We start from the raw sequence: 23051 nt of genomic DNA on the forward strand, positions 1-23051 counted from the left end.
TTTTCTTCTCTCTCCTCTGACTCATCACTTCTTGTGGTGAACTCCACATGATCAACTTGTCGGCTAGGCAGGATTCGCAACTGATTAACTTAGCTTCATTTCTGGTCAATTTTTCGCTCTTTTTCCGAGTTGATCTAGTTTATCCTGCACTTGCTGCTTCTGCACTTTATAGCCCCTGCACACTCAATTTCACCATTCTTTTAGCACATTATCAGCCATGTTAGTGTAATAAACCCTATAATACCATACTTGTAACGAGCCCTATTATACTTTTATATCATTATTATATTATTTAATATTTAATGTTCTTCTTTCTTCTTCTTCTTCTTCTTCTTCTTCTTCCTCAAACCATTACCACCATTGTTCCTTTTCTTCAACTATTTCAAAATTTCAAATTCAGCCCCGCTCATCAATCCATTTCCAATTATTTAGTCTTTAGAGATACTTGTTTTGTAAGGGCTAAGTAGATGGTTTTTAAAAAATTTAAAAAATTTACAAACTAAAAACAAAAAAAAAATATTGGGTAAGGGCTTAAGCCCCACCCTCTTCTCACGTGTGTCCGCCCCTGCTTTCTCCTACTTTACCAATTTCAAAACTCATAATTAGTAATTATATACTACTCCATGCATCCACGAAATAATGTCCACATTTGCTCTTTTTCATTTTTGATAAGCGGATCTCACTTTCCACTAACTCATTACACCACATTCTATTATAAAATTAATATATGAAAATGAGATCCGATTCCATTAACTTTTTTACACCTACTTTATTTCATACTCCCTCCGTTTTACCATTTCGGGTCGTCCCCAAAATTAGACCAAAGTCTAAATATGGAAAGCTTTTAACAATATACTCCCTCGTACACAAAAAATAGTCTTATTTGTGGATGATACGAGTTTTAATGAAAACATTGGTAAAACAAGAGAGGATGAGAAAAAATAGGTAAAGTAGGAGAGATAAAGAGAAACAGTGGGTAACATATGAGAGATAGGAGAAAAGTGGATAATGAGAGAGAAACTTTCCATTTTTAGAAATGAGACTATTTTCTGTAGACATCCTAAAATGACAAAATTGAACTATTTTTCGTGAATGGGGGAATAGTAATGTGGAGGACCCCCACAATTCACTAAGACTATTTTTTCTAATTTCTTTCTTACTTTATCAATTGCACATTGAAACCGTGACATTTACAAGTTTATCTATTGTGACATTTACAGGTTTATCTATTTTATGAGACAAAGAGAATATTTCTTAAAATTTGTACTTGAGTCAAAGTGATAATTTAAATCACGAAAGAACTGCACCACAACTCACAGTTGTTCTATTTCTTACACATTGTGTCATTATGATATAAAGGAACTTAATATCATATGAGTTGGTAAAAACAATGACAAATATAGACAACATAATAAAAAGTTGAAGAAAAAAAAGCACTCCTGTATAATATTACAAGACATACTCATAACTCGTAATACCCAGTCAGAGAATAAAAATAAACCATAATTTCATTGCATGTGTCAATCACATAATATATAAGTTCTACCTTCAAATAATTTTCCTTTTTTCTTTTTCAATCCTAAATACTATTCACTACCATACCTAATTTAATTTCTCATGTCAAATGGAAACACGAGTGGAACTTGTGTTTGTTGTAACGTCTAATCAAACATTAGTAAACACGGCAAAAACCAATGTTTTAAAGACCGGACCGGACCGGCCGGTTCGACCGGTTCAACCGCGAACCGATAGGCAGTCCGGTCCGGTTCACCCCTAAAAACCACTAGCACATTGAACCGCCGCGAACCGGTGGAACCGGCCGGTCGGACCGGTCCAACCGCGAACCGGAAACCGGTTTTTCAATTTTTCAATTTTTTTTTTTAAATTTTGTTCAATTTTTCAAAAAAAAAAATTTTTAAATTTGCTGTTGCTAAGACTTGAACACATGACCTCATCTCTAAATATCAACTTCTTTACCACTCCACCACATGATCATTTTGAAATATTATGAACATTAATTATCCTTATACATTAAATCTGAAATTCTTTTTCCACCAAAACTAATAATTCATATTAGTTTTGTATTCTTTTAAGATAATTCATTTTAATTTTATATTCTTTTAAGATAATTCATTTTAATTCTATATTCTTTTAAGAAATTGTTAATTATAATATATTTCTTTTATTTTAATTATATTTTTACAATCACTATATTTTACAATATAGGAGTTTATAATTATACATAGACTTTAATACTAGTTTTTAATATTGTGTATTATAGTTTATTATTGTATTCAAACTTAACGTCATTAAATATTCTAATATACTAATATAAGACTTGTTTTCTATAATAATACAATTAAAAGTATAATACTATAATATTTATTGATAAAACATGTAATTAAATTTTATTATTTATAACTAAATAAATAAATATATATGTATAAACAGTATTACGGTTCAACCAATGGTTCGACCAGTGAACCGGTTGAACCAGTGAACCAGTAACGACACCGGTTCGCTGGCCGATCCGGTTTTTAAAACATTGGCAAAAACCTTAGTAGGAAAGACAATTTAAAAAAGGGAAGAAAGAAAGGTTGTGAGTGGTGAGCCCCCACCCTTCTTTTTCATGCCACTATTCGTGGCATATATTTATTATTTTTTTCCAACTTATCTCACACGGAAGAAGACTTGGGAAAAATGAATATGATACCCATTTCAATCTCAATCTCAATCTCAAAAAAATATATAAATTCATATATTTACACCTATATATATACATACTCTCTCTTGATTCATACCACATATATGCACATATAAATGGGAAGAAAAAACGTTGAAGTGGAAGGTGCAACATCTTCATCAATTGAATGTTGTATGTGTGGAGATCATGGCGTCTCTTCAGAACTCTTCTTATGTAGTGCCTGCGGATTCCGATCACAACACAAGTAATCAATTTTGTTAGTTTGTTTTTATCGAATCGAGTTGAGTCTATTGTATAGGGATGTAATCAAATGCAAACTCTATATATCATACAAACTCTTTATATCATATAAATTTCAAACTCTGATATGAACCATTAGATTTTTAGATTTGACACAACGTCAACCAATTGACATTTTCCATTGAGGTTATTTGTTGAAATATAACAGTCCGGATCATAGTATGCAGATTATCACTGCCTCTATTGTGTAAATATTTACTGATATATATACAAATGTGGTAGATATTGCAGCAATCTGTATCCGGGAGCTGAATCGTACGACATTTGCAACTGGTGCATCAATCGAAAAGGGGAAGAGACCACAAAGTCGTCGCAAAATTCGTCTCACAAAACGGATCATCGCGATGTGAAGATGAAAAAGGGTAAGATCGACATTAATCTTAAAAATAGAAGAGCAATTGGTAACGGAAGCAAGAGGGAGAATAAAACAGCGGTGGCTGCGCCGCCGCCATTGGCCGGAAGGAAGAGGGTGACGAGCGATCGCGGCGGGGTTTGTGGTGAGAGGAGGATTATTAAACCTGTTTTTAGAAATAAGGTGAGAAGGTATAAGCTGTTAGATGAAGTCTCGAGCTAATGAATCAACACTTTTATTCTCACAATTTGCAATGATCTCATCTGGCTCCTCTCTAGCCAAATATGTGGTCGCCACCCACCACACAAACACGTGTCTTCTTCGTAAAGGAGTGAGTTAACATAGTCATAACAGTTTCCCATGTTTAAATTCTGATTGTCATATCATCACATATTTCATCGGAAATTAGATGATTGCGGAATTTGTGGTTCGTGATTTAATTTTTAGATTTTGAAAAAGTGTAGGAGGGACCAGAATTTTACCCTCTATCATGATTTATTCGAAAATTACCAACATTTGAGTTTTGGTGGACATATAATTCCTCAAATTATTGGATGGAAATGTTTGGCACTGCCGCTTCTATTATTCAACTACTTTGTCTGGGAGAGAAAATTGTAAACTTTGGTTATACTTATGGGGTCGACTTCAATAATGACCTCACGTTTTGAATATTTCTTTTGGATATAGTAAATAAAAAAAAATCTTAACAACTATATATATGATGTTTTTCGGCAAATCTGTCTCCTACCATCTTTATACAAAAGGGTGGTTGCTTTCTTTTGTTTGAGCCCCCGTCTTCTTCATATTTCCATTTACCCTGCACGTAAAATTCAAAAATAGTAATCATTTATTTAATTTTACTAAAATATCATTTATTTTTGTATTTAAAATTAAAATGCCATTTTCCATATTTTCTTTTTATCTTTCGTTAAGGAATACAGATAGAAACAAGGGTTTTGGTTTGGTTGGTAGAGAATAAGAATAGAAAGAGAATTTCGTTGTTTCAAAATGAAGAATGCTAAAATGTGAGACAAAATGTGAGACAAATGGTCTTTAAAGGTACATAGCAGAAATTTGATCAATGTCACAACTAAATTGTCTATTTCTCACCATTACCACTTTTGGCCTTTATTTTTCTCCCTTTTAATAATATATACTCTTTATGTTACACTAATATTAAAAAGTAGGAAAAAATGCTAAAAATTAATAAATTTTGTCAATTTCTAGTCAATCTCGTAACTTTAACATTATTCATAATCGTCCCATTAACAAAATATTCAGGCATGTTACGTGCTGAATACATTGACGTGATGTGTGCATGTTTAAAAATTAAAGACGTGGCTAACTGGGTGTATTAAATGACACATTTAAGTAGCTTAAAGTTTTGCCCACATATATTTTTCGTCTGACACATCATACATAAATTTTCCTAAATATGAGAGTATAAGATAATTGAAAGATATATCAAAGTTATGATATAATTAACAAATTTCAAAAATGATAATATTAACCATAATTTGACCAAATTTGATGATCTATATTAAAATTGATCCTTAAAAATAAGTATATTTGTTAAAGAATTGGTATGGAGGGGAGAATAGTTATCATGAGTGCATTGATATTGACAAGAAACCACTTCCAAATTTTTGCCGTTAATTAAGAATATAATAAAAGTTGATTAGCCATCATTTTGGGCCCTTCTCACACGCCTTACAGCATCCACAACCGTGCCCTTGCCAGCGAGCACGGTTGTGGGCCCGGCGCCACTATTCCTGCCTGCTCTCTGGCAAGAGCACAGTACTCACAGCTGTACTCTTCCGCAAGGACGAGCACAATTCAATTTAAAATTCAATTAAACAAAAAGAATTCAATAATATTAAAATTCATTAAAAAACCACAATAAATATTTCAAATTACAAATAAAATAAAAAAGACATAATTAAAATCCTAAAAATTAAAAATTACATAATTAAACTCCTAGAAATTAAAAATTACATAATTAAAAGCTAAAAATACCCCCGTGGACGACTACTCATCCGATGGCACTACCCCCAATTGTCTTTGGAGGCCCAATATCATGGCCTCGTGTGATCGAAGTTGCGAGGGGGTCATAGTGGACCTATCGGCCATATTGAGTTGGGCCAAAAGCTGCCACAACGAGTTGGTGGGGGGTGGAGGTGGCTCATATGGAACGGGAGCGGGAACTGGAGCATCGGCGGTTGCAGCCGCGGCTCGAAGGCGATTGGCCGCCGCCTTCTTTCTTCCTTGCGGTCGGCGTTGGGAACCGCTCGGGCCAGCGTCGGGGCTACTCAAGTTAGCTCCGGCGAGTTGGCTAGCCACTTCTTCGGAGCCGGCGTCGGATAGGGATACCGACCTTGACCGTTTGGAGGAGCCGCTAGAAGAGGATGTTACGCCTCCCATATACTTCGGGTGCGTCCGCGTCTCCTGCCAAACATTGAGGTACTTGAACGGCTTGTAGTTCATGGATTGGTAGGTGCTCATCGTGGCAGTGATGAAGTCGACCTCGTTCCGGCCGCTCCCCGCATTCCGCTCTTCCTGGAGGAAATAGCCATTGAACTTGCCAATTTCATCGTTGGCTCGGAAGATGGCGTTGCGCACCATACTCTCGTTGCGCTCGACTGTTCCCAGCGGTCGGTTTTCATTGTACCGGCGAGCGATGCGCCACCAAAAGTGATCGCCGGATTGGTTCGTGCCAACCACCGGATCTTTGGAGATTTCCAAGTACGCCTTGAAAAATTTATCCATCTCCGTCGGAGTGTACGGTGTGCGGACACCGCGAGTAGGAGGAGTCGGAGTTTGGGAGGGGGCGGTCGGCCTAGGCTCCGGTGTCCACCCGTATCGCCCTTCGGGGGCACCTTGGTCGTCGATTGGGTAAGGTCGGTAGCCACCCGGAACGCCCGAACTTTGGGTTTGAGGAGGGGCCGAGTATTCCGTTTCCGGACTAGGAAACGGTGGTGAACCGAACCATTCGGGGTTCCAACCGGAGCCCGGGGGGTTATCGCCGTGGCCGGACATTGTTATGGTGTAGGAGTGGAAGAAAGATTGAGAATGGATATGGGAGAATGAAGATGAGAATGGATATGGGAGAATGAAGATGAGAATTGAGTAGTTTGGTGTGAATTTTTGGGTGTGAAAGTGGGGGTATCAATAGATGAAAATGTGTATTTTTGGGGGGAAAATAAAAAAAATTAAAAAGTGGGGGTATCAATAGATTAAAATGTGAATTTTTATCGGTTTTTTTAATTAAAACCGATTTTTAATAAAAAAAATTTAAAAGGCAACGGCAATGCCGTTGCCCAATCGCGTGCCGCCACGTCGCCTGCTCGCTGGCACGGACGTGCTCTTCGCAGCGAGCAGCGCCGTTCCAGCGGCGCAAGCGCATTGGCGCTGGGACGAATTCATAAATTCTAGCTGAGGTTTATTTTTTCGTGCGAGCAATGTAAACGCTAAGTTTGGCTTTGGATGTATTTTGAAATTGATTATAAAATATTATTTGATGGAGTGGAGGTTGCTTCGATGAGATTACTCTACGATGGGCCAATTTATTTTCAAAGTTTATATTGAAATCGATATTCATCAATCTTGTTAATTTGCTTTCTTCTTCATATTAAATTAGTTAGTCATTAAAGGACAGATGAGCAAATAAATGTTTTAATGGATTATTTGGTTATAAATTTATAATCATGGAGTCTCCTAGGGGTGGGAATACGGATATCGGGGGAATTGGATTTACCCGTACCCGACCCGATATCCGCCGGGTATTGGGTATCCAATATCCACTTTTATGGGATTGGATATAGGATTGGATATTGAAATTTAAGATAATTCGGGTATTGGGTAATCCGAATGGGTATCGGGAATTACCCGAACACCCAATTTATTATTTTAAGTATTTTTATAAATTAGGTTTAGTAATTCCGTGCTTCAAGAGCCGGGCTAATTTATTTACTAATTATAACTTTCTCTAAACTTATAGTAGTATAAATAAGTCAATTTCTCTTACTCTAGGTCACTGCTTCTACATTTTAATTAAATGTGTAACTTTTACGGTGTTACTTAGAACATCTACAATGGAGGCTAGTGGATTGGCTAGCCGATCGCGGGCGCTAGCCGATCCGCTAGCCTCCATTGTGACAATTTAGGCTAACCGATCGGCGAGCTCTAGCCGATTCGCGGGCGCTAGGCGATCCGCAAGCCGATCCGCTAGCCGCCATTGCGGGCTCGGAATCGGCTAGCCGATTTTTTTTTAAAATTATGTAATTTTTTTTATAATTTTCTTTTTTAAATTTAAATAAAATTATTGCATTTTCCCGTATCCGTGTCGTAAATTTAATTCCGTATTTGCGAGATTGTAATTTTTAATTATGTAATTCTGTAATTCGTGTGTGGAAGAGGAGTTTTTTTAAATTAATGTAATTTTTTTTAATTAATGTACTTTTTAAAATTTTAATATTATTATTGAATTTTCCCGTATTTGTGTCGTAAATTTAATTCCGTGTTTTGCGTGAATGTAATTTTTAATTATGTAATTCCGTAATTCGTGTGTGGAAGAGGAGTTTTTTTTTTAAATTAATGTATTTTTTTAATTTAAATAATATTATTGAATTTTCGCGTATCTGTGTCGTAAATTTAATTATGTATTTTGTGTGATTGTCAATTATTTGTTTTATATAATTAGGAGTGATGTGGCTAGGCTATTGTTAGGCTATTGCTGGGCTATTTGCTTGTCCTGATGATGTGGCAGGAGAATTTTTAGTGGTGATAATGTGGCATGGGGAGTTTGTAGTTGGGCTATGGCTGGGTCATTACTGGGCGAAAGCCATTGTGGATGCTCTTACATAACTAATCCTCATAAATATAATCGTGTACTTTAAAATAAAATTGACCCATTTTTATAGTTTTATACTACAAAATAAATGCAACACTAAAGATATTAGTCTATTTAAATATTTTCTATAGTTATATAAAAATAATTATAATTTGAATTTTTTATTAGTTATTAACACATGTAAAGAGTCGGGTATTTGGGTACCCGATTCGTCGGGTTTGGATACCCGGGGAGGGTATTGGATTACCCGAAAATATATCGAGTCGTGTATCAGATGAATATTTTAGATGATTTTTGGGTTTGGGTACCCAGTTTTTTCGGATCGGGTATCCACGGATACCCGTATTCCCACCCCTAGTGTCCCCAAATAAGAATAGAAAATATATAGTCATCATAAGGAATGAAGATTTCCTTATTTTAGCGCCGTTTTGGTAAATGAGGAAATATGAATTTTTAGTAAAAAAAGTAATGTCCCATTATTTTTTACGTCCAATTGTTTGAATCCCATTTCTTATATGGAAAGGACTAAACAAAAGTGGGGATTACTAATTGTAGTTAAAGCTGAAGGGCCCGCGGATAAAGATTAGCTATTAAAGTGATATCCATCATAATGATCTACTACTAATGACAATTAATTGAGCCAAATTTTATTCTCAAATGTTTGATTATGGAATATGAATCCGAATCATCGATATGATCATATGACTTAGATGCAATAAATATGTACAAACTGAAAATAAAAAAATCATTTAATCATATATATAGTATGTTTTGATTCTTAATAGAGTTTTTGTCAATATTTTGTTGTACTACGTTTTTTCTGTACAATCTCATCCGTTTACTTATATGTAGAGAGAGAAGAATCCACAAAGTTGGCATCTTAGTGAAAATATTATACATACAAAATCAATGGAGGGAGAGAGGATGATCTATCACACAAAAAAGGACATTAAATTTTACACGGAAAGCATATTAATAGGATGGAATAATTTAACTGTGGGATATTCTAATTTTTTTTTCAAAATTAGATTTTTTGAGCTTTTAGTACTTTAGTCTATAGATGCCATAATACAGTTATCAACGTTTTTTTTAGTTGAATTACCGTTTTGAACTTTATAGTATTTTTTTAATAGATCAGGTTCAAATAAAGATATCAACGTTTTTTTTAGTTGAATTACCGTTTTGAACTTTATAGTATTTTTTTAATAGATCAGGTTCAAATAAAGATATACTAGTACTTGAGAAGTGTTATATCGCTAAATCAATACTTTATTGCTAACTACCATTAAATAATAGCCATTAGATATTCAAATCAAAGGTCTAGATCATCAGCCTCGTAATGTCACTACTATCAACAAAAAACGTCAATAAGGATATTAAGGTCAATTTACAGTAAATTAGTTTAATTAACTTTTGAAAAATATCTCATAACTTTAAAATGCATATAACATTCTCGATTTAAATTATTTTTTCACAAAACATATATCAAATTAAAGATAATTTCATAAGGATTATAACGAGATCTCACTTGCATATGTTCCGATGTCAAAATTTGAAATTGTTTTTGAAAATTTTCATAAATTTCGTTAAGAGCATTATATCAATACACGACACATAATATGTCAATACAATGCTGGTACAATGTCAATATGAAATTGTATTGACATTGTCATGTCTTTGTGTTGATGTATTTCATACACTATATTGACATTATGTTTCTAAATCATAAATTTGATAGTTGTTAATATTTTTTTAATATTAAAAAATGAAAAATGAAATTACACATGACAAATTGTTGATTACAAGATTTCTAAAATTTTATGGTATTAAATTAGTTGTAGTTAACAATTAAATGATAAGTTAGCGATGTGATCACTCCCTACTACCAATAAGTCTAAAATAATTATGGTGTTAACCATTAACACAACAATAAAATCTATCAAACTAAGAAATCAGACTTTGACCATATTCATAAGTTCGTGTATTTTTTTTACAACATTCAAGCTAGGTGTAGTTTTTAACAAACTGACGGTTAAGTGACATGGACATCCTGTGCGCCACATAGGATTAAATTAAAGTGAAACTGAATTTTGGGTAAAATTTACTACAAACTCAAAGTACGTTTATATTTTCACCACTTTCAAAATTTGTAGAAAAAAAACTAAATTGAGTAAAAGGTATTTTTGGGCTATTAGCCCTAATTTTAAATCTTAGAATCATCTGAAATAACATACTCCACTATCCTCTAAAAATGGACACTTTTGCAAAAACACGGATTTTAATATAAAATTAATAAAGTAAGAAAAATATATTAACAAAGTGTTTTAAAAGAAAATAAATCTCATCTGAATAGAGAAAAAAAAATTTAATATAGAAATTTTTTATTTTTAGAAGATCAACCAAAAAAGTAAATAGTTTCTATTTTTAAAAGATGGGAGAGTATATTAAGAAATATTTATTTTGATTTCAAAGCATTAATTTTATTTTCTAGCTCTAGAAATCTTGATCCGATTCACCAAATGCGAATAATTTATTTTATTTTTGAAGTGGAATTCAAAATTGGTTTCTAAAATACCGTCATTTCACCTCGACAGTCACCAGACACCCCTGAACTAAAATCTAAACACCTTGGTAGGACTTTTTCAGTATTTTAGGATGAGAATAAAATACACTTATTTGTTTTTTCTAGCAAATTGTATAATATTTTTACATTATCAAAACTGAAAATGGGAAAACACCTGAAACTGTTCTCTTTTCTAAAAAACTATTGGAAGTTTTAATACTATATATCTGTTGGAGCTTGATAAATCAGAGAAGGAATTCACGCATTTTCACCGGTCTCTTTACTGCATTTGTATACCCCTGCACAAAGCACACCAAACTAAAGTCTGGTCGACCAAAATGATGGATCCAACCCGGTTTTAGGACAGGGTCAGGTAACGAAATCATGTCAAATTCGATGGTTTCAAGGTAACAGTAGCATACCTCGTTAAATTTGAACAAGAAAGGGTGTGAATCTCTCCGGCTTGTTGCAGACTTTGGCACATCACTGTTTGTAGCTTCAGAACCTTTTTCACCAACCTTTTTAATCCTGATCGAAATGCATAAGAGATGATAAATGACAAACAAAGTATCTCTTTAATATATAAAGAACAACGAGTGTATAAGAGTAAAATCAATCATTTGCAACCCCGCGGTAAACAGGGAAGTTAGAGGGAAACAGATTTCATCAATCGGTGTTGAGAGAAGAGTATTAGAAAAAATTTGGTACGATGAGCTGGAAACAGAGGAATAGCATGAAATGAAATGTGTGAGTGTGATCTTATTTTGCTTTTCAATCTTGTGAATAGGTTGCATTTACCGTTTTCTTTCCTATCTAACTAACTAGAAACAGATCAAAGCAATAAAGGAATAATCATACCGACTGAAAAAACTAGTCAGGCTGCCAGAAGACTTTTTCGTCTTTTGAACTGATTTTACTTCAACAACAGCTTTAGGAAGTTCAGGTTTCTCAACTGCTTGACTTTTCTGGTTCGTTTTCATTTCAACCGCACCATTTGTAAAACTAAATTTTGATGGTGGTCTAGTGCCAACATTATTCTTTGCAAGGGCATGGTTCTCCTGCTCACGCAGATTGGCCGATTTGGAGAGGCTACCTTGAAGAATCTTTTGCTTTTCCACCTGCAATTATTAGATGATCGCATATAAGGGTCATAAGGGTTGATGCAGGAATTTAAAAACAAAACGTAAAATAATAGCAGAAGGAACAACCTGGAGCATTAATTCAGAAATAGAATAAATCATCCCACAGTTCTATAACTTACCTCGTGAACCAAGACCTGCTTTACCGCCAAAGCAAGATCAATATGGCATGAACTGTAGTCCTGCTCAACAGGCAGAAACCAAATAAACCAAGGAGATATTTCCAGAGCAGTAATACCAAGTATTTTATCAAAGTCATTATATTGTAAGCTCATTTTCATAACCACGGAACTAACTTTGAAGTGTACGAAATTGCTAAGCGGTGGATCGAGTGCAATTGTGGTTGCTTCATCTTCACGTCTCCAAGTGTCAGGTCGATCAGATTTGATGTTCTTGTACGTCATAGAATATGAGACCATCGTATTTACTAACTGCACCAAATCACACCTTTCTTTGTCCGAAAGCAAATGCAGTGCAACCTGTATATGGAGAATGCATTAGTGACTGCACACAAGAAACAGAAGCAGCAAATGTGGTTGACTGGTGTTTACATTCCTAGTGGAAACCTTCTACCATTGTGAATGAAGGAGAAATTAAAACAGCTTATACGTAAGCCAATGATTCGTGTAATGCCCCCAGCCCACAGAGGTGTGGCCCAGTAGCGATACAATTGCACTACGGGGTTGCTCGAGCAACTGTTTGACATCCATCTTCAGATTACCAATTGAATAATCCATGTTGCTACAAGAGTAAACTGTGCTAATAAATTTTTGAAGCATAGGTTTCACATCAGTTGTGGGACATTACATATCGAGTATTCACGATTTTTTTAACAGTGTAATAGAGTGAAAACCTAAAATTGAGAACTGAAGTCAATGGAATAAAATCATTTACCGGTCTCAGAGATGGTGGTGAAAGAATATGCAACAATGCCGAAATTGAGTCTTCGACAAAGGATTTTGTTGACAAATGCCTTGAAATATATGGTGATATTCCATTATGCCATGAGTGAAACATGTCAATCCTTTCTGCCAAAATGGTTCGGTGTCTGTGGAATGACAATTAGATTATACTCATAGAGTGTGAAAAATAGAGATTAAAGGTAGTGTAGATACCTCTGTAAGGGTTTTGGCCATTGAATATCCTTTCTTTCAAGTTGAGCTATCAGACGATGAATAAATATAGCAATGGGTGGTTGATAAACTGTGGAAGAAGTAAATAACAAAAACAATTAGGACCAGATACGCGTCATATAATGAGAATGTGACATCTGAAGATTGCTATAACAGTATTACCTAGAAGAGACATTTTTTGTGTGCGCATGATGTACTGATGAGTTACATCAGAAACTCCCAGATTGTCCAAACATTGTACCTAAGACATAAGTTTCAGTGAAAAGTTTATGTTTACTCCAAAGTAGTATGATTCTTCCAAGTCATACACCTAGTGAGTATTTGAGGGGTTGTACCCCACCGAAACAAAAAAAAAAAAACAAATGAAGAATAGCAAGACTCACAGTCTTTTGCATCAGAGGATCAACATAATGGAGCTGAAAAATATTTTCATGGATCCCATCCAATATTAACTCCGAATCGCCACTGGCAAAATAAAAAAACATTAAATCGACTTTCACTTGAACAGTCGAACTTAAAAGGAAAATTTATGCTTGCCGGTTAGATATCAAGGAGTAGAGATATTCAAAGTCTTTGGACACGTTGTTGCTTGAGTTGTTAGATCTTCTGCCAGATTTCCGCCTTTGCTTTTGGAAGATCTTTGTACATACAAATGTATATTATATGAATATATGAAAAACAGAAAACAGAATAATGAGCAAGCAAATTAGCATGTAACTGAAAACAATGGCAACTCACCTCTTTCCATATATCAAAAGCACTTTTAGTTGCATCTTTCCGACCCACCACTTGAGAGCTTATATCCATCTTGAAGCAGAAAAGTAATCAAAATAAGGAGGTCAAACCATCTTTGATTTGTTTCAAGAGAGCATCATAAGTACTATATTGATCGTATATTTAGATACACACACACATACATATCAAAGAAAAGTTGCTAAAGGTCATACCACATTCAGCATTTCCTTCTTCTTGTTAAGAAACTGAAGAGTGTTCAAGCACGACCGTATGTCACATTCTGATGAAAGTGAAGATTATGAACACATTTACTACAATGACTTGCTTGGTGATAATAATAATTAATGTGTTAACTCAAATATGTAGTTTGTCTACATAAAGTGTTCAGCACCAAGCTTCTATGTTTTTGTATGCATTGAGTAGCTATGAAAAATACATTATCTTGGTACATTCAACAGCAAGTCTGACTTACCAGTACATTCTGCAAGAGCAGAAAGAGCAACGGAGCTGGAATTTACTCCTTCCTTGTTACAAATATATTTCAACCTGTCATTAAAATTTACACACCAAGCTTAGAAAATGATAAGCAACAGCATTTTCCTAATATTACCAAACAATTAACAGAAAATAGAATCAAATAAACCTATATAATAGCCCAAACTTTACATAATACACTTAAATGGTCATTGGACCATACTGGGAAAGTGGCAAAACACTAAACTTTGAAAAGCATATCAAACTTATAGCCTTTACTTTGAATTTAATATCAGTCTGTTGTGTACTATATCTGTGTTGTATCAACTGGGTGTAACTGCAAAAATGATTCATCACATACAAGCACATTTGCCAATAATCAATGAGCAGCTATTATAAACGGAGTATATGAAGTACAGCAAGTACATTAGAATTTAAGTACTAGAAGGGGGGAAATCCCTTATAAAGGGGAAATTGATCATAAGAAGATACTTTATGAAGAGTTATACATCAATATCGAATAGATTACTCTCAAACTAATAATGTTTTTAACATAAATGAAATAAACAGCTTCCAAAGATATTACAAATCTTCTAATAATTAAACGCCTTTATTAGCCATAATGTTCCAAGCAGATATAGATCAACAAGGAGTGATGTTCTGTGTGCAAAAATGAAAAATTGACACCATGGAAAATCAGATATATCAAATCAAGCAACGGAAATAAATTGGTAAGAAACATCAACTGATTCATGAAATCAACAAAATCAACCTCATACCTGTTTGCTACACGACTCACAGTTGGTTGGACAAAGATGTGAACCCTGAAACAGAAGCGTAAGTTTATGAGATCTTCATCTTGTAGCATTATTGCTCGGAATCAATAGTTTATGTACTTTAAATTGCTCAAATTTTGTAAACCTGCAATGAGATTTGTCACTCTTAATCATGTATTATGGATTACATGCTTCTTACTCTGTTCTTATCTTCTTCTTAGCTGATAATTAACATTTATTGCAATTCCAAATAAACACATTTTGTTATGCTGGTCCTGACAAGTCCAGCATTGCAAAAGAAACTCAAAAAACGAAAAAATCAAATAATAGGGACTTACTTGGCCACTTGACGTAATGGCCTTAAGGCTGGCGCATATAGGTCATTACAGATGCATATCACCTAAGTATCCCAAACATTCAACTCATACCAATACATATTATATATGAGAAACGGTACAAGGCAAAGTCGTACTTACAGGTCTCAGCAAAACTGAGCTTTTCTGCTTCTTTCCAGAAGATTTTTGACCAGTATTTGCCTCTTGAGATACGTTTTCTTTTCCAGTATCAAGTTTTTTCTCAGCCGCTAACTGCATCATTATGGTTCATAATATAGTGTTTTGTAGTGAATATCTGACATTAGAAAGCCTTCCTATCTATGCACAGAGCAAAACCAATATGCTTTGACCTAATTTTACCAAGGCACTAGTTCACTACCGCACTAGTAGCTTTTACTATAATCTACCATGGAGGTATGGGTTTTCAACTGTATAACTTCTTTATGAAATGAGATATTATGACCAAAAAAGAAAGAAATGTAAGCAATAATTTACCAATCGAAGAATGATCTCTACAGCACCCTTTCCGTCTCCAAGGGCCCCATCTATCTCATCAACAACCTTAAAAAGTCCCAAATTTTGTTCAAGATAAGCACATTAACTAAGGAATGAAAATTATGAAAGAGTTGAAAAGGTATATTGACAGTGTTATTATTACACACTGAAACCAACCAAGCACTTTGGCTTTGAATCAGCAATTACGGAATTCATCTGGACCACATCGAGGATTTTAGCTTCGATGGTTGATGCTGACCGGTTATCACTTGCATTAATCTGACATATGAACAACACCCAACCAGTCAGTTAAAGGGTTTCTGTATTTGAAGTTTTTAAAATGTAAGGCTTCGCCCAACTTTATCACTTCATATGCATGATACTTAAATTTCAATAAAGCAAACTTGGCACTTTTAGTTGGTGGTGTGATCAGAAGAGTTCATATTTAGATAGCAGTATTCATCTGCACTAAGAACTTATCCTGGATAGACTCCCTTACTTATGGTAAACAGTTTACTTCTTACCTGGTAAATATCTAAAAAACAGTAGGAAAAAGGACAAGCTTGATGGCTTGTAAAAAATTTCATCCTAATCAGCATATTTAGTTAAAGCAACATTCAGTGCACATTCTATGAGCATGGGAAAATATTCTTCACAATAAACCACCCAGCAATGAGGCAAAAATAGTCAGCTATTTGCTTTTACGACAAAAAGGCAATTAAGTGTGTGTGGTCCTAGCGGTAGAGTGGTTCGAGTCCACCGTGGCGCGGCCTTTAAAATCTTATGTTTATTTGACCATAAAAAAAAAACAAAAAAAGAGGCAACTAATATGAGCTCATAAATCATAAAACATATAGTTTAAATCATTTGACCTCAACAACGCGGTACCCACAATGACTTGCCGCTACATGTGCAAGTGTAGTCTTCCCAAGTCCAGGGGAACCACAAAGCAATAGGACCTGCAATGGTCAAAAACAGTATATTAGCATTCTTAAAATGTCAGAGAAGAAACATTGAAATAAATGTAATGCAGATGATACTGTAAAATGATTGACAGTAATACATGCAACTTCGATTGCAAAAATGAACTAGTTGCCCATGCTGCAAGTAATCATAAATCCAGAACAGATTACTCATATAGCAATCACAAAATTCCCTAATATTGGCATTTACTAGTGAATGAGACATCAGCTCCAGCAGTTGAGCTCCACCTCACAATCAAAAGGTGTTATAATTAAGGTGGCAAAATGTTGTTAAAAGATAATATGCACATAAATAACCTTCTGTTCTGGAGGACCAGAACTTTTGTTCTTGTTGTCCCACATTTCCTGAATGCCTGGGGAGGTGTTGTTTTCTTTATCCAACTCCATATCAGCCTTCGTCATATCTTTGTTAAATCTGGTTTCTCTGTTATTTCGAGAAAAACTCCTGGAAGATTGTTTAAGATGATGGGAGCCTGTAGAATGCCGTCTCAATGAAGTCAAAACATCATCAGTGGTACTCTTTATCTCAGACCCAAAAACGCAGGAATCCCACTGTTTCAACCACAGGAGAACCTGCAGTGTATAGATTACAAAGGTTACACAAATGGCAGAGAAATGTAGGAGTACTACAGTCAAATAAATTTATTTCAGAAGTGGCAGAGAAATGTAGGAGTACTACAGTCAAATCAATTTATTTGAGAAGTCTACCAAAAACATGTAGCAAGTGACATAAAAGATGCTACACAACCTCACGGTTTGTCTTTTCATCACTGAGAAGCTCTGTAAATGAACTTGGAGCATATTTCTCCACCCAAAGTTTTTCAGTAGTAACTGGCGCCAATGATGGGACTACCTCTACGGTATCATCTTCAAAGCTTCCTTGCAAAGCCTTCACAAATGAACATGTTTCATCAATGTACATAACATCTTCTCTCTTTCTCCAGACAAATCTAATACAAAGCTTATACACATTAACTTGTCTAAACTAGAACATAACCATTTGGTCAACAAAAAAATATGAATGGAAATATTCATCAGAAAGTCACAGGGAAAACTCTACATTAGTTTTTATAGCAGTATGGACAGGAGAAACTTACCTTTGCAAAATGTTCTTGCTCAACCTTTTCCATCATAACTCTGACGGGTTCCTGAAGGAGTCCTGCATGTAATAGTCCACTTGATCAACATCAATTCTCAGCACTCAGTAAGTTAGAAGTTTGCACTTGGTTTATAAGGATGAATTTTGTGCAAGTGAAGATCGTACTATTGTGGATGGCATATCGAAGCATAAGAAATACTCCATTCATTGTACAATTCCAAATGTAAATGCATAGAAAGACACAAACAGGGATGCTAAACGGATTAAATTCTTCTCGTTATTCATATAAAGCTCGTAGTCAAGGAAAAAGACATGGATGAAATTAATGCAAATCCTTAGATAATGAGCAGTGTTTTTATTTAATCCAGCAAATAAAAATCACATTGTCAATGTAAAACAAACGGCAAACAGGACTGATCAAGTGTGCTGGTTACAGCCTCACCATTGTTGTCTCGTCTGAAATTCAATTTCCTGTTCCTCGCCTCCTCATCTATCTCCGTACTAGTGCATATCTTGGCATACACCCTTTCCCCATCCAACCCTGTGATAGGCACACAAGCCCCGTCTATCTCCGTGGCGTATCTAAACAATATCCTCTCCTGCTCCTCCACCACCTCCATCTCTTCAATCGTATCCTGCGGCGGGGAGAATCTCAGCCACTCCTCGTCGTCGTCGCTTCCTTCCATGTTCTCCTCAGAGACGCCCGGGCAGTCAGGCTGGGCGACTTTATCACTCCGAGATTCGTCTTCTCCAATTCTGCTCCTCTTTCCATTCGTTCCGTTAATGTTGAGGCGGTGATTGGGGGTTTCGTCTAGCGATATCGAGCTCGAGAGATCAGATCCGGGGCGTTTTTTGGAAATAGGGTTTAGCTGAAGGGAGGGTTTGGGAGGGAGAGACAGAGGCGGGCGCTGTGGAGGCTTTTCAAGAGACGGTGATGAAGGGGGTGAGGGCGGTTCGACATCGAGCTCAAAATCGTCGTCGAACTGATCGTCGTCCTGCGCATGGGATTCCAGCCATTCCAGCTCATCCAAATCGGGAATATCCATCATGTGCGAGCGGCGGCGACCTTGACGGAGAGGGAACCACTGTGTGTGTTTGTTTGGCGGGAAATGGAGACGAAGAAGAGCGGCAAAATATTCCGAAAACTGAGTGCTATATATATTTTGTGAAAGTGTGTCCATGCAAACTACTGGAGCTCGGCTTCTGAGCTCGGAAATGAAGCTCGGCTTTGAGTCCGGTTGTGATCGAGTGGTGGAGCCTCGGCAGCTCCGAGAAGAGATCAAGAAATAAAGCTCGGCTTTGAGCTAGCCGAGAAAGGCAGTTCGGTTGATAACCGAGAAAGGCAGTTCGGTTGATAGCCGAGAAATGCAGTTCGGTTGCTAACCAAGAATGGCAGTTCGGTTGATAGCCGAGAAATGCAGTTCGGTTGCTAACCAAGAATGGCAGTTCGGTTTTAGCCGAGCAGCGGTTATAACTAACTTTGGGAAATAGAGTTAGTTGGATTTTATTTCTTGATTGCATCTTGTATAAATAGCTCGATAGAGCTCAGTAGTGAGAGACGCAGAACACAGATTACACACACAATTAGAAGAGAATTCTTGCACTAGCTAGCGTTTGCTTAGAGTGATAGATTGTGAGTGTGAAGTTCTTGTATTGAGAGTTCCATCAATAAGATTCCGGTCATCTTCTCCGTGGACGTAGGTGGATTATCACCGAACCACGTTATATCGTTTGCGTGCTTTATTTCATCGTTCGTGCGTGTGTGAGATCGGCGGTATCACGACCCAACAAGTGGCGCCGTCTGTGGGAAGACTTCCACGATTTGCCGATTGATTGGTTTCTGGGTGAGTTCGCGTCTAGAGGTTCCGTTGTATAAGCTGATCTTGGCGATTGCCCACCGCTCGTTTTGAGAAATGTCTACAGCCAAGTTCGAGGTGGAAAAGTTCACCGGGAGAAACGATTTTGGGCTGTGGAGGCTGAAGATGAAGGCCATCTTGATGCAGCAAGGCCTATGGGATATCTTGAAGAATGAAGGTGACGCTAAAGAAGGCAAACCTGATGCTGATGAAAAGGAGAAGCAAAGGCTTCAAGATATGCAGTATAAGGCTTATAGCACCCTGATCTTGAACCTCACGGACAGGGTGCTAAGGGAAGTTTCCAAGGAGGAGACGGCTGCAGGAGTATGGGGGAAACTTGAGTCATTGTACATGACCAAGTCTCTGGCGAACCGGTTACATTTGAAGCAAAGGCTTCTTGCTTTCAAGTTTTCAGATGGGAAGAGCATTTCTGAACAGCTCGAGGAGTTTGGGAAATGCATAGATGATCTTGAGAATATCGATGAGGTCATTAAAGATGAGGATAAGGCATTGATGTTGCTCAATTCCCTGCCTAAAAGTTATGAGCACTTCAAGGATGCAGTGCTTCTTGGAAGAGAAACCAAGGTCACCTATGAAGAGATTCATTCTGCATTGAAGATGAAGGAATCGCAGAAGGCTAATAACAAACAAACTGATCCAGTAGCTGAGAGTCTGCATGTGAAAAATAATCAGAATAAAAGGGGTTCCAAGAAGAAGTTCCAGAAGAAGGAAGAAGGTGGAGTATGGAAGGAGAAGAGAAGCTGTCACTACTGTAAGAAACCGGGCCATTTAAAGAAGCATTGTTTTGCTTGGAAGAGGAAACAAGAGCAAGAAAAGGCTGGGAACATAGAGACTGCTGATCTGGCTCAGGATGTTGAAGATAATGAAGCTTTGAATATCCACTCAGGGGCCAAGATTGAAGAATGCTGGATCATGGATTCAGGGTGCTCCTTCCACATTTGCTCACACAAATCTTGGTTCCAAGAATTATCAGCTTGGGAAGGATCAGTGATGCTAGGAAATGATCAAGTGTGCAATGTCAAGGGCATTGGGAACATCAGATTGAGGATGAAGGATGGGAGTATGAAGACTCTCACAGAAGTCAGATTCATTCCTCAAATCAAGAGAAATTTAATATCTCTTGGAATGCTAGAGTCAAAAGGGTGCAGATTCAACTCTGGTGATGGGATCCTCACAGTAACAAAAGGCACCAGAATTGTGATGGAGGCCCAGAGAAAGAACAGCCTATACTATTTGCTGGGTGAAACCGTGGTTGATGCTGTGAATCTTGCCCAGACAGAAGACCTGCATCTATGGCATGCCAGGCTTGGACATGTGGGTGAGAAAGGCATAAGAGAGCTGGCTAAACAAGGAGTGATGAAGTTAAGTGCATCAGACAGCCTAAAGAAATGTGAATCTTGCATTCTAGGAAAGGCAAAGAAGCTGCCATTTTCTGGTGGGAAACACACTTCATCAGCCCCATTTGTGTATGCCCACAGTGACTTGTGGGGGCCATCCCAAACTGAATCCATAGGTGGAGGTAAGTATTTCATCTCCATCATAGATGATTACTCAAGAAAAGTGTGGATTTACATTCTAAGAGAGAAGTCCCAAGCTTTTGAAAAATTTAGAGAATGGCATGCTAGATATGAGAATGAAAAGGGCTCAGTGCTTAAATATCTAAGGACTGATAATGGCATGGAGTTTCTGTCTGCGGAGTTTGATAGTTTCTGTAAGGTGAAAGGGATAAGAAGGCATAGGACCGTGCCAAGAAATCCTCAACAGAACGGGCTGGCAGAAAGAATGAATAGGACATTGCTAGAAAGGGTGAGGTGCATGCTATTCTACTCTGGAATGCCAAAGAGATTCTGGGCAGAGGCTGTCTCTACTGCAGCTAATCTGATCAATAAGTGTCCATCATCTGCTATATCCAATGAGACCCCAGATCAAAGATGGTATGGAAGCCTAGGTGATTACTCAGCCTTGAAGGTGTTTGGGTGTGCTGCTTATGCACACATTAAGCAGAGTAAATTGGAGCCAAGGGCAAAGAAATGTGTGTTGTTGGGATACCAAGATGGGGTAAAAGGATACAGATTGTGGAATTTGGATAGAGAAGGCAGAAATATCATTGTGAGCAGAGATGTGACATTCAATGAAGAGGAGATGCCATTTAAAGATGATGGGAAGCCCTCTGGTGGTGGCAGTAGCTCTGAAATGCAAAACCTTGAGTTTGGTGGAGAATCTGCTGGAACAGACACTGATGAGGATGTTGTGATCACAGGAAATCAAGAAGAAGGTGGAGCAACTAGCTCTCAACATACTCAGAACACAGGTGAGCAGGAGTCACCAGTGCAGCAAGCTGCTGCAGCTCAAGGGGCCAGAAGAAATCCAAGAAGAAATGCAGGCCTACCTAGCAGATTCTCAGATTATGACATGAGCTTCTTTGCTCTATGTGTAGCAGAAGTACTCATGTTTTCAGAACCCTCAACCTATGAAGAAGCCATGAGTTGCAAGGAAAGTCAGAAATGGATCAAGGCCATGGAAGAAGAAATAGAGTCCTTGCTGAAAAATGGGACTTGGATTTTGGTGACTGATCCAGGGACTCAGAAGCTGATCAGTTGCAAATGGCTGTTTAAGAAGAAAGTAGAGGTGGGGGAAGTTGAAAGCATACGGTTTAAGGCAAGGCTGGTTGCTAGAGGATTCACACAAGTAGAGGGTATTGACTACACAGAGGTGTTCTCTCCAGTGGTGAAGCACACTTCCATTCGGATCTTATTGGCCATGACTGCTCATTTCAACTGGGAGCTGCATCAACTTGATGTGAAGACAGCATTTTTGCATGGAGATCTAGAGGAAACGATCTATATGATGCAGCCTAAGGGTTTTGAGAAGCCGGGAGAAGAAAAGAAAGTTTGCTTGTTAAAGAAAAGCCTATATGGGCTCAAGCAAAGCAGCCGGCAGTGGAACAAGAAGTTTCATGAGCAGATGGAATTGATGGCATTTGAGAGATCCAGTTTTGATAGCTGCGTGTATGTCAAGAGAAGTGGAAATCTAATACTGGCCTATCTACTGCTGTATGTGGATGATATTCTGCTGGCAGGATCAAGCAAAAGTGAGCTGCTGTCTGTCAAGGAGGAGTTGAAGCAGAGATTTGATATGAAAGATCTTGGGGAAGCCAAGAGAATCTTGGGTATGGATATTGTCAGGAACAGAAAGAAGAAAGAACTGAAATTGGTTCAGGCTGATTATATCAGAAAG

General features: G+C 37.0%; 2 protein-coding genes across 4 annotated transcripts; one reads left to right on the forward strand and one right to left on the reverse strand.

Annotated features, from left to right (window-relative positions):
• The first annotated feature begins 2740 nt into the window (after positions 1-2740).
• LOC121775258 lies at positions 2741-4069 on the forward strand. 2 transcript variants are annotated; one of them, XM_042172308.1, is made up of 2 exons: positions 2741-2948; positions 3236-4069. In XM_042172308.1, the coding sequence occupies exons 1-2, from the start codon at positions 2821-2823 to the stop codon at positions 3576-3578; spliced, it is 471 nt and encodes a 156-aa protein (XP_042028242.1). In that variant the 5' UTR covers positions 2741-2820; the 3' UTR covers positions 3579-4069. The 2 variants fall into 2 exon arrangements, with proteins under 2 accessions (XP_042028242.1, XP_042028240.1); XM_042172306.1 differs by having other exon boundaries at positions 2752-2948; positions 3227-4069.
• Positions 4070-10799: 6730 nt separating this feature from the next.
• On the reverse strand, positions 10800-19052 carry LOC121773755 (chromosome transmission fidelity protein 18 homolog). Of its 2 annotated transcripts, none has more exons than XM_042170675.1 (23): positions 18380-19052; positions 17936-17997; positions 17587-17727; positions 17136-17411; positions 16728-16814; positions 16033-16134; positions 15856-15921; positions 15502-15612; positions 15364-15425; positions 15029-15073; positions 14248-14321; positions 13988-14055; positions 13779-13847; positions 13578-13678; positions 13424-13505; positions 13203-13281; positions 13023-13110; positions 12802-12955; positions 12204-12386; positions 12030-12089; positions 11627-11886; positions 11191-11296; positions 10800-11067 (listed from the first exon to the last, which is right to left on the reverse strand). In XM_042170675.1, exons 1-23 carry the CDS (start codon positions 18984-18986, stop codon positions 11014-11016), a joined length of 2937 nt encoding a protein of 978 aa, XP_042026609.1. In that variant the 5' UTR covers positions 18987-19052; the 3' UTR covers positions 10800-11013. The 2 variants fall into 2 exon arrangements, with proteins under 2 accessions (XP_042026609.1, XP_042026610.1); XM_042170676.1 differs by having other exon boundaries at positions 10800-11093.
• Between the last annotated feature and the right edge of the window lie 3999 nt (positions 19053-23051).

This window comes from Salvia splendens, chromosome 17, assembly GCF_004379255.2.
Source record: "Salvia splendens isolate huo1 chromosome 17, SspV2, whole genome shotgun sequence".
NCBI lineage: Eukaryota > Viridiplantae > Streptophyta > Magnoliopsida > Lamiales > Lamiaceae > Salvia > Salvia splendens.

Excerpts from the sequence above, each read along its gene's own strand:
- LOC121775258 (XM_042172306.1), top strand. The coding sequence starts at position 2,821 with ATGGGAAGAAAAAACGTTGAAGTGGAAGGTGCAACATCTTCATCAATT. Across the intron at positions 2,949-3,226 it reads GGATTCCGATCACAACACAA|ATATTGCAGCAATCTGTATC; the intron begins GTAATCAATTTT and ends CAAATGTGGTAG.
- LOC121773755 (XM_042170675.1), bottom strand. The coding sequence starts at position 18,986 with ATGATGGATATTCCCGATTTGGATGAGCTGGAATGGCTGGAATCCCAT. Across the intron at positions 15,426-15,501 it reads GCTCAGTTTTGCTGAGACCT|GTGATATGCATCTGTAATGA; the intron begins GTAAGTACGACT and ends TGGGATACTTAG. Across the intron at positions 13,506-13,577 it reads TACTCCTTGATATCTAACCG|TGGCGATTCGGAGTTAATAT; the intron begins GCAAGCATAAAT and ends TTATTTTGCCAG.